Source organism: Lepisma saccharinum, chromosome 2 (genome assembly GCF_977018435.1).
Source record: "Lepisma saccharinum chromosome 2, izLepSacc3.1, whole genome shotgun sequence".
NCBI classification, from domain to species: domain Eukaryota; kingdom Metazoa; phylum Arthropoda; class Insecta; order Zygentoma; family Lepismatidae; genus Lepisma; species Lepisma saccharinum.
This window is the reverse complement of record NC_139230.1, coordinates 109,832,925-109,845,032: the sequence shown is the minus strand read 5'-3', so window position 1 is coordinate 109,845,032 and position 12,108 is coordinate 109,832,925. Positions and strand designations below refer to the sequence as shown.

The 12,108-nt window shown below is 36.6% G+C and overlaps 1 protein-coding gene across 2 annotated transcripts in view; it reads right to left on the bottom strand.

Annotated features, from left to right (window-relative positions):
• LOC145984110 (VWFA and cache domain-containing protein 1) overlaps positions 1-12,108 on the bottom strand; it is a 211,140-nt gene that overhangs the window by 189,200 nt on the left and 9,832 nt on the right. The window contains exon 1 of one of the 2 annotated variants that reach the window (XM_083117536.1): positions 2-37. The exons of the other annotated variant lie outside the window; for it this stretch is intronic. Within the exon in view, the coding sequence (XP_082973662.1) occupies positions 2-28 (27 nt within the window). The 5' untranslated portion in view covers positions 29-37. Of the gene's footprint in view, position 1; positions 38-12,108 lie in introns of those variants that run through there. 2 annotated transcript variants of the gene reach the window in all.

The following is a 12,108-nucleotide window of genomic DNA, read 5'->3' as shown; positions in this document are numbered from 1 at the left end:
CAGTCGCTTTGTCAACGGAAAAGTACATTGTCCATGAGAAGTGTGCATCCTTGCATAAGGTAATTTTTAAGTTGTTTCTTTCAACATAAATATATATATTTTTTCAAAATCCAAACAGTGCTCATTACTTTAAGGAAGATTCAAATTTCGTGTGATAATGATTGCCAAAATGCTATGATAGTTAGTCTTCCTCCTAGGAGAATTGGAAAAGAATCATAAAACAATCGGAACCATTACCAATATATCTAATAAGCCTACCAAAATATGATGATAACGCTAGGAAAGAATCGCCCATTCAAGAAAGCCAGCTTTTTTAAAAAAAATGTTTATGTCTAGCTAAGAATTTCATATTGTAAATTGTATCTTATATTTAGAAATGAGTGCCTATTTTACAGTAGGGAGATAAACGAAAACCATGGAACAGGAAAAATACTGCCTGCAACTCCTATATTTTCACTTTTGTGAAAAAAGCCTAGTTTTTTTCACAAAAAAGCAATTTTTTTCCCGACCACTTCCAACTCTAGTTATGACACACAAGCGGCTACAATCAGTATATTTTACTCGTTTAAAAGCATAATGTATGTAAAATACACAAAAAAATTCTGACAAAATTTAAGTATCAATCTGAGTGTCAAATAGTTCCCTGGCACGAAGGAAAAGTAAATTCCGCAAAATAGTCGTATGCTTGAAAGTAGAAAATGTAAAGTAAATTTTTTACTTTTTAAACATATGTTCAGTGTGAAATTCACATTCAGTAACAGCAAAATTCTAATACACTAATAATACACATTTAATACACAAAAATCTGTCTATTTATCGTTCAAAATCAGAGGGCATCCCAAAACTATTCGAACAATTTGTTCAGGCAGAAAAGCCCTACAAACAAAATAACACTGCAATGTTATTCCACTCAACAATGGCTTAGGAAAAGTAAACAATTGCATTTTATTTTACATAGAAGATTCATGCCAAAAAGTACTTTTGCATATGATGGGACCAAATGTAAGACCTCGGTAATTTATTTTTGGATCTGACTAAAATATGCCATTCTGGTAAAATTATACCATAGTTAAGTATTAAGTAATTACTACTTAGCTGGTATTAGTTAGCCCCCCCCCCCCTTGTGAGAATTTCACTCCGAAATCTGTAGCCTCCCAATTATTTCAGACTTGTGACATCACTGTGCACAGTTATACTGAGGGCGTGTCCAAGTAAGAAACTGTGGGTGGTTGGGGCTCATAACTCCCCCTTTGGCTCAGAATTCCTAACACAAGAACATCAAAGGTAGAAAAATATGGTAAAATGAGGGTTGACTACTAAATATGCATATGTAACCCTAACTTTCAAAAATTCTATGAACATGCCACTGGGTAGACTGTATTAGCATTACAGTTTATGCATAAAAGTGTGCTAACAGTTCTCAAACTATTAACAGTACTTTGATCAAAATTCAAATTTCTGGGGAATCATCAGTTAAAGTAAGGGAGAATTCACACTGAAGAGACAAGCGACAGGAGTGTTTCACACCGAAGACTCAAGCTGCACATGACACATGGCAAGCGACACTTGTTTCTTTGCTCAGTTTGCATGATGATACCGATATTATTGCATTAATCAGTCTATTAGTAATCTGAAAAAATGTATTGAGAAAACGGCACAGTCCGAGTGACACACAAGCGAAATGAGACACATGTAACTTATCGTGTCTTTTTGGTTCGAAAGGTTCAATTGATTACTGAGTGTTCACTTGCAAGCGACACATGTGTCTTGCAGCATGCCGTATGTCTCTTTGGTGTGAATTCTCCCTAAGTCTCACACAAAGAGACTGTGCTAACGATTGTGCCAATTTCAACAAATATTCCAGTTTCATGCCCAATTGTTCACAAGTGATGAAAAACAATTTCCACCCTTTTAACACAAAATAAAGGATGTTCCAAATATTTTTATTTTTTCTGAAGAATTGAACTTGTGTTACCCATCGTGCTGATTCATTACCTTCTCAATCTGAAAGCCTCATGGCTTGCTCCGGTCACGTGACTAAGCGTCATCAACTGGAGGCGAGATAGCCGCCATGTTTGATTTGCTTCTTTGGAATCAATGTTGGACCTTTTTAGTGAATATGGAATTGTAATGAAAATTTAAGAACTGTAATCGAGTTTACATGACGTGTAAATATGCTTAAATGTGGAAGAGGTATGGTGTATAAGTTCTGTGTACTCAATTGCAGAGGCAATTACAATGAAAAAGGTAAGAGTAACGTTCACATTTCTTCAAGATGTTGTAAAAAATGAGAAATTTTTAGTGGAATTCCATGTGATTCAGTCACTACGAAAAGATACAAGTTAAGTAACAAATGTTTTATACTAAAAAATAAATAAGAGTAATAGTTCATGATGTAAACATTTTATGTGTCCGGAATAGGCATCAAATATACTCGTAAATGTGGACATGTCAACATTTTTTTAGAAATATCAAATAATTTACCCTGAATTACAAACGTTGGTTAATATTACGTCTACCAAAGCAATTTGTTAGTGTAAATTTTATGCAAGCATTCGATAAATTATTCATATTATTTACACAAATTTTCAGTTTCAAAATTTGCTTAATGAAAGGAAGCTATACAACGGGGAAAAGTACATTTATTCTTATTTTATCCCGCTTTATGCTTCTTTATGCTAATCGGAGGCTAATGGAAGATATGTTGTACATTCAAATACAAAGTTACGATGTGTAACAAGAACTTCGATGAAATATTCGTGTGCAAAACTATCCAAGAAGCATTTTGTTACCTAGCTATGTTAATATGAACTACAAATGTATTAAATTTTTAAAACTGTTTCATATGAACTGCTTTTTATTTTTTGTCTTTGTGAAGCTTCAATGTTCGTAACTTTGATTATTAAATCAGTGATAATGTTTATTGTTTCATAATTTATTAACATTCTTCACGATTTTTTTTAACAAATGTAAAAAACAGTGTAAGGAAATATTCCAAATGTTTATTTCCCCAAGTGAACGTTAAAATGGAAATATTAATATGCTTTTTTTCTTCAATGAAACTCTTAAGTTATTGTCACAGATCTTACTAACGACAATGAAAAGATTCAATTTGTTTATTATCTTTCGTTCAATAAAGTTAATAGGATCGAAATTACAATGTGACAAATGATTTAGGTTTAGTCTTTATCACAGAAATGTAACATTGCCCTTGTACCAATTTCTTTCGCTTTTGCTGCAAGAATATAGAAATTAAGGATTTGTATTGAGATTGTATAGCTACACAGAATATCTGCATTAATTGGTTGATTAATTTTGGGTAAACTTAAAGACAATTTAATTGATTAGGTAACTTGGAAAGTTTACGGTCAACCTAACATGTTTTTTGTTTTATTTAATCAATTGATTTTACATACAAAAGTTCATAGAAAAGCGGTTACGAGTTTTATTGTAGCTGACCAATATTCCCGATAATACAAGTATTTTTCAAAGATATACAATGTTTAAATTTTTCTGCCAGGAAGTCTCTAACGGTTTTTAACTCTTTCTTTGTGCTATCGTAGGAATTTTTGTGGTGGCCATAGTGACTTCCTGAATGAAAATTTTGGTGTAAATATTCAATATTATAATTTTTTCTTCTAACTATATTCGTCGGGAGGGTAAATGTCAAAATTTAACTTCATAAAAGAAATAAATATACCTTAATTATCTACGTTAAAATTACGACAAGGAGTTTACACGTTAAGACGATCGCCTCCAGATGATGACGTCTTTACTGAGCGCTGTGGCCTGAACCTCAAGATGGTCTTGGCTGATTGCGCACAAATGTTTCACAAACAATTGACAATAGTTTGAATCAAATATTCATTTGCAAAAAGGCTAGGATAACACAACCTGGTTAAGCTTTTCTATGTACATATACAGGGACTGGCAGAAAAAGCTGATGATTTTGAAATGTGTATATAAATAAAACAATTAACATAATGCAATGTTTAATAATCAAAATTGCTACAAAAATAATTGCCATTTACAGTGCTTACATTAATTTTTCTTTGTTTTGAAAATTGTGTCTGATAAATGATAAACCTCCATTCCTTACACATTCATGTAGCCTTGCCTTTAAGTTGGAAATTGCCCTCATGAGCATTTCATTCAGAATTGCCGCTATTTCGTTGTGAATAGCTAACTTGAGATCATCAATTGTGTGAGGTCTTTCAACATACACTTTATATTTGAGGTAGGCCCGAGGAAATAATCTCACATTGTCAGATCCTAATGGCAGATGCGGCGGAGAAGGAGTCCTTCGGTATGGTGCAAATGGCGGAAGGGGCACTACATTCCCAAATAGATAAAATTGGGAAAATCACTGTATAGTGGCAAAGGAGGGATCCTCAGAAGACTAAGGGAGAAAACCCCGACAGAAAACCAGCCATGGCCTTGAGGCTGAAAGGACTAAAAACCAAGAGGACTAATCACTTATATAGGAGTAGAATATAAATCAGGGAAGAAATGAATGCCTGGGAAACCCCGGACAGATCTCACAAAAAAGACAACACAATAATAAGAAAACTAGAATCGGAACCTGGAATATCAAAACATGAAATGGTAAAGAACTACAAGTAATCAAGGAAATGGAAAGATACAAAATAAAAATACTTGGAATAAGCAAAGTAAAGAAGAAAGGAAATGGGGAAAAAATGCTTGAAGGAGGAAATGTATTGAGATATTCGGGAGTACCAGTTGGAAAGAGAGCAAAAGAGGGAGTAGGAATGATAGTAACAGAAGAAATAGACAGAAGAGTCATCAGCTGGGATCCAGTAAACTCAAGAATAATAACTCTAGACATACTTAGAAGAAAAGAATACACTGATTCAAGTATATGCACCAACCGAAGATGCTAATGTGCGAGACAAGGAAGAATTCTACACAGAATTACAATCAAAAAAGCAAAAAGCAGAAAGAGGAAGAAGAAAAGTTATAATTATGGGTGACTTAAATGGAAGAGTGGGAAATGATCACTTGAGTGGATTCGGAACACTAGGAAAGTATGGAAGAGAAATTATTAAAAACGGAAATGGACAGAGAATCATAGATTTGTGCATAGAGAATGCAATGCTGATAGGAAACTCCTTCTACAAACATAAAACAATACATCAAGTAACGTTTGAAGTCGAAGAAAGAAATGCCTAAAGCATCATCGATTATATAATATACCCACTACAAATAAGACAACACATCCGAGACATAAATTTAATAAGAGGAGAAGAACTTGGAACCGAGCACAGGCTGCTGGTAGCAGAAACATGGTTTTACACAGGGATGAAGAAGGAAAATAAGAAGATCTATTACAAAATAAAAGAGAAGAGTTGAAGAAAAAAGAGAAAAAACAAGAATATCAGAATAAAGTAGGAGAACAACTAAACCAAGAAACATTTGAAGATGAAGATATAGAGGATGTGTGGCAAAAAATCAAAGAAATAATACTCATGTCAGCAGAAGAGAGGTATGTGGGAAGAAAATAGTACATACAGGAAGGAAAAGAACCAGATGTTGGAATGAGGAGGAGAAAAAGGCAGTACAGGAGAAGAAAAAAGCATGGAAGAAATATATCAATACAAGAAGAGATGAAGACCAATTAGATTTAGAAAAAAAGAAACACAGCTAAAAGACTAGTGAGAGAAGCAAAGCGGAAAACATAGGAAAGATTTGGAGAAGAAGTGGAATCACAATACAAAGAGAAAGAAAGGATTTTGGTGCATAATAAAAGGAACAAGAGGAAAAGGTGGAAGAAGAGTAAAAAGTGTAAAGAAACAAAGCAAATATTCTGGAAACGTGAATTGAAAATGTGTTGCAAACATGGAAAGAATACTTCGAAAGTCAATTTGATATGATTTGATTTGATTTAGTTTATTTCACTTCGCGTTTTGTGCCTCTTGGCTAATTTGCGAAGATGGGGATGAGTGATGAAATGATGAAATTGATGAATGGACATTCACAAACAACCAAGCCCGACCGGGATTTGAACCCGGGACCCTTGGCATCGCAGGAAAGTCAATATGAAAAGGAAGAAGGCAAGGAACAGCAGATGGGAGGATTGGAAAACATAATACGCAAAAAACAGGAAGGAGTAGAAGAATACAAGAGGAGGATAAGAAAGATTATGAGAATGAGATAGCAGAGCTAGTAAAGGAAATTGAAATAGGAGAAATATATGAAGCAGTGAAAAGAATAAGAAATGGAAAGGCAGCAGGAATAGATGAAATAGCTCCAGAATATGTAAAATATGGAGGAAATACACTCTCGGAGGCAATGAATAAACTGTATCAGATCTGGAGAGAAGAAAAATTACCAGTAGAATGGGAAAAGAATACACTGTGCAAGAAGAGACACTTAACCAACTGTGAGAACTATCGTGCAATACGTTTATCCACCGTGGCACTTAAGGTGTACTCAAGAATATTGGAAGTAAGGCTAAGAAAAGATATAGAAAAGGATATGGAAGAAGAACAGGCTGCTCTTCGTTTTGGGAGACAAACACAAGATCACATATATTCCATCCGAACAATATGTGATAAATACTTAGAAAAAGGAAAAAGATGAACTTAGCATTTTCAGATCTAAAGGCAGCTTTTGACTCTGTACACAGAGAAGAAATATTGGCAATATTAGAGAAAAAAAAAGTTCCAGGAAAACTCATTCGAGTAATAAAATCTACATATAAAAGGGTAGAAGGAATAGTAAGATTGGATGGAAAGATGTCAGACACATTTAAGATGGAGAAAGGAGTGAAACAGGGAGATAGTTTGAGCCCGCTACTCTTTATAGTATTTATGGATGAACTCTAAAGATATGCAAAAGAAGAACAGCAAGAACAAAAGTGGTAATTGTAATATGAGACCAATACATTGCCAAGCATTAGTATCTGCAGATGACACAATACTAATAGCAGATACAGAGAACAAGCTACAAGAGGCGGTTACAGAATGGGCAGAAGTGCTAAAGGCTAAAAGAATGACTGTAAATGCAAATAAGAGTAAAGTGATGCAAATAGGAAGAACAGAAGAGATAATAGAAAGAATACGTATAATATGCGATGGAATGGCTGGAGCAGACAGAAAGATACAAGTACCTGGGAACAATCATAAACCAGACAGGAAGAATAGAAGAGGAAGTGATGAATAGAGTAAGGAAATCTAATAATGCATACTACCAACTATATACAAGTGTATAAGTCAGTAGTGTAGCCAATTGTACTATACGGAAGTGAAAGCTGGCCAGTAAGAGGAAAAGAAGTAAGACAAATAACGACAGTTGAGATGAAATGCTTCCATAGAATAGTTGGTAAGACGAGAAGAGGTAGAGTATGTAATGAAAGAATCAGAGAAGAATTAAATCAGAAGCCAATAGAAGAAAAACTGACACAAAGACAATTAAAATGGTTCGGACATGTGGTAAGAATGGACGAAGATAGAAAAGCAAAACAATTTATGGGAGCTAGAACAGAGGGAAGGAGAACAAGAGGTAGACCCCGGAAGACACTCAAAAAAGGAATAGAAGAAATAGGACAAAAGAAAGGAAAAGGAATAAGATAATTGAAGAGGATGGCAAAGGAACAGGAGAGCTGGAAGGAGTGGATAGAGGCAACCCCGATGCTATGAGACAAAAGTGGAAAGAGGAAGAAAAAGAACAATAATTAGTGATCTCAACGAAATAGTGGCAATTCCAAATGAGGGCAAAGCTACATAAATGTGTAAGGAATGGTCATCATTTATCCTATACAATTTTCAAAACAAAGAAAAATTAATGTAAGCACTGTAAATGACAATTATTTTTGTAGCAATTTTGATTACTAAACCTTGCATTACATTAATTGTTTTATTTACATACACATTTCAAAACAGTCAGCTCTTTCTGCCGGTCCCTGTATTTTTGCACCAATATGTGAGCTGTTAATCTGCGTAAGGCATTAAATTTTAGAATAAATAGCATCGTTTGACTTAGTGTACTTCTCTGTATGCAACACAAGGCCACTACACAACGTTTTTCACATAACTTAGCATTGTTCTATTCAGAACTGAGGTAATCTAAGTTTAAGAGATATTCAACTTCAAAGAATCTGCTGGGCGGCCATTTTGATGACATCACTGCAAGTGACGTAATCATTTCTAAGGTTGTCTCCCTTCCGATTTATAGTCTTTGATATGTCAACCCCCAAAGTTTGGTGCTAGTATCCGGCACTTATTCCCCACTCTGTGGAGGAGAAAGGTAGTGGAGAAGGTTACATAATTTAGAACTACATCATTTGTAGTCATATCCAGATATTATGAGAATGATTATATCAAGAAGACTTAGGTGGGTAGGCCATGTGGTTTGATTGATTGATTTGGTGTTTTAAGTCCACTTTATGTACAGTAAAGCTAATCGGGACTGGGCCTAAGTTTAAAGTGGGATCTGAACCACTATGTGCTTTACCGGGTATTGAACCTGGGAACTCTTCATTACAAGGCAACAACGTTACCACAACGGGATTGGGGAGGCCCTGATAGGCCATGTGGCACGAGTGGGAGGAGTTTATAGGATTCTTGTTGGGAAGGCTGATGGTAAGAGACCAGTAGGAAGGCAAATATGAAGATGGAGGGATAATGTTGAGATGGACATAAAGGAAATTGGTAGGGATGGAAAAGAGTGGATAGATCTTGCTCAGGATAGGGACAGATGGAAGGCCTGTTTTGCTGCAGCCATAAACCTTCGGGCTTAAGAAGGCTAGAATGTTCAATGGTGCTGTGTTTCAAGATAATTAATGAAAATTTGAAAACAATGTAATTTTGCGGAACACATATTATTTGAATACTTCAGAGAATTAAATGTAAATAATAAGCGGGGAGCTGTAGGCCACGTAACAGATTTAGTGTGTAAGCAACTTTGTTGCTCATTGTCAGGTCAGGAAGAGGCAGTTGGGGAGGGGGAGGGAGTTTATCGCTGGGTTGATTTTTTCCGTTGCTTTGGACCTGATAATATTGCAACTCTACAATTGCACGATTAACTCTAGCTGCAGCATTGGGAGGACTTGTCACAGTGTGCATTGTTCACCATTTATCCTTGTTTTCAAATAACGTTAGAGGTAGAAAAACATTTTCAGAGGAGCTGGAAATCACGTCACCACACATTAGTTTTGAACAAAGCCATTGCATAAAGCTATATACTATATGTACACGTGGGATAAGGTAAAATGTAAAGTTCACCGAGCATATAGCATCATGCCATGAAGGCACTTTTAGGGGATGTGGGGGTAGTAGGACCCCACACATTCTTGATCTCTAATGTGATCAGCACCATGCTCCAGCTGCCTTTAACCCCCCCCCCCCTTGCCAGTGTTGCCTATGTACCCATTGATTTGATGATGAGTGAACCCCGGAGCAACTTTATGCAGGGACAAAGATGGAAAAATTCCAGCCTGGGAATCAAACCAGGATGTCGTACCGACTAGACCAACACGGTTCTTAAACAGGAGCATTAATCAGCATGGAACATATGAGATAAAATATTTATTTGTAAAGTAAATTAACACAAGCTTGACAGAAAATTACTTTTCTGTCAGTAGGGGCCGACATCAGCAGTGGAGTGGTTAGCACAGTATGGCTACAACATCAAGGGTACCAGGTTTGAATCCCAACCTGGGTATGGGTTTTCTTTGTGAGTGTTCCTCCATAAATTGCATCATATCATGGCTCATACCAATCGTCGTAATTAACCAAAAGTGGAACAAAACCAAAGATAAAGAACAAAAATCAAATTTTCCGTCTGTGGTAAAACAAGCTTCTGCAGCAATCCAATTTTTAATTAATACACATCTGCACGTCTTGTGCTTTGGCATTTTAAACACATGAAGACAATATCTCAACAGATAAGTCTCTACTTCCTTTCACAAACAACAAAACAAATGAGTACTTATTGACTCCTACAAGCTTTCAGCTGGAAAAAAGAAGGGTTGGGTTGCTGTCGTTTTGTCCAAGCATGAGTCACCAACTTGTTGTCCAGTTTGCTTACCCTGATTACAGCGCCTTGAATAACGTAGTGTGGAAAACGACCCAAGAAACTAGTTCCCCAGACGGATGAGAAACACAGATGGCAGTGCGATCAATGTCGGTGCTAATTTTCTTATGAAAGTAATGCAGCTTTGTTAGTTTTTGGAATATATTATGTAGATTTGTTTGTCTTGAAAGACGGTACGTGAATTGATGGAAACAGTTATATAATTGTGGAGTGATTTGCAGTCACGAAATGACATTAATTTGGAAAGAAAAGTAAAATAAAATTAATAAATAAATAGCATGCGTAACACAAGAAGAAACATCGCAAAGTGATTCCGGACGTCAGGGGTTGGATTGTGTACTAGAGTTTTCTATGTTATTAGAATATAAATAGTATCCTGAGAGATATTTCATACCGAGGCAACAAACCACGAGTGTCGCTTGGAAACGAGCAGTCCGCAATCAATGCAGCCTTTCGAACCATAGGGACACAAGCTCTGACTGCACCGTTTCCTCAAGGAGATTTTACACCAAAGCGACACGCAACAAATGATACGAGGATTTCACACCAAAGCGACATGGGTCATTCGGTCCTAGGCAACTTTCACACTGAAGCGACACATGTTGCTTGGAAACGAGCCAATCACGAGCAACATTTCACATCATAGCGGCATAGCCAGCGTTCGGTAGTGCAATCCTCAAGCGATAAGTGTCGCATGCCCCTTGTTGCTTTGGTGCGCAATCTCCCTAAAGAAAGACACTCATTGCATCGCGCATGCGCGAACAACAAACCACGGCAACATGTTGCAAGCTATTGAGGAAATGGCCCAGTTTGAGCGACGCACAAGCGACAACACGACACATGTGGCTTATCGTGTCGCAAAGATCTGTTGTTGTAATGTGCGGTTTGTCGTGTCGCCTATCTGTTGTTCGCACAATTAGCAGCGAACGCTTGCCAATAGACTGAAGGCACCATGTCGCTTGTCACTTAGTTGGGAACTCCCCCTGTAGCACGTCGATTCGGTCTCAGCACTCTTCCTTTAAGGAGCTTTCCGACCGAAGTAACAAGTAGCACGCGAATACGCCATATGAACGTGTCGTTTGCTATTTGGACCCTCATGTGCAATGAATGCTATTTTATAGTCTGGAAGTGTGTGTCACTAGTGACAGTGTGAACATCCCATGTCGCTTGTCCCATTGGTTTGAAAGTTTCCTTACACTCATTTCGATGGCACTAAGAAAGTTTTGTGGGTTTCCCCCTGTCGTTTCATGAAATCATCGTTATCATCATTGCCGTGATGAGTTTAAAGCGGAAGAAAAGAGACAGTAAATATCCAAAATACAAATGCTTCAGTGTGTATATCTTTAAAAGAAATGATGATGATAATAATAATGAACCTAATTCATACACAAACATTTAGTTGCCAAGAGCATTCCACGCGTATTTTTTCTCCCGTATTATTAACGAAAGTATGATGATAACAGGACGTGGTCACTGTCTAGAATGTTACTGTCACTGTACCAAATATCATAGCAATTATCACATTCATAGAAGTGCTTCATGTAAAAGAATCAGACGTTTCAGCGAAAACTCCATTTACTTCCATTATAAGCATACGAATACCAAGCACTGGGTTCAACACCAGCGCCTCTAGCGGATCATTTTCGAGTGGAACCAGCCAGAGCGTGCAGAACTGTGCCGTTTTCCACACTACGTTATTCAAGGTGCTGTACACTGATTTAGGGACATTTGGTATTTACAAAGATCTGACATCCCTTGCGACTCTCAAATCTGGTGAATGTAGGGAAAGGCAAAGATGCATAAAAAAGGTGAAGTAAGCAAAAATTGCAGAATAGGCATTTTAGGCACAATTTAGCAAAATAGGCACTAACCCTTCAAATAGGCATTTATAGGCACTATAAAATGCATTATTGGAGTAGAATGAAAAGAACTTAAAACAATGGAGCCTAATTATAATATATCTGGGCTCACGAACCTGCAAGCTTGTTTACTCTGGAGAATATTCCAGAAGAATCTTTCTTCTAAAACAAACATGTGCTAGGATAACTAAACCTG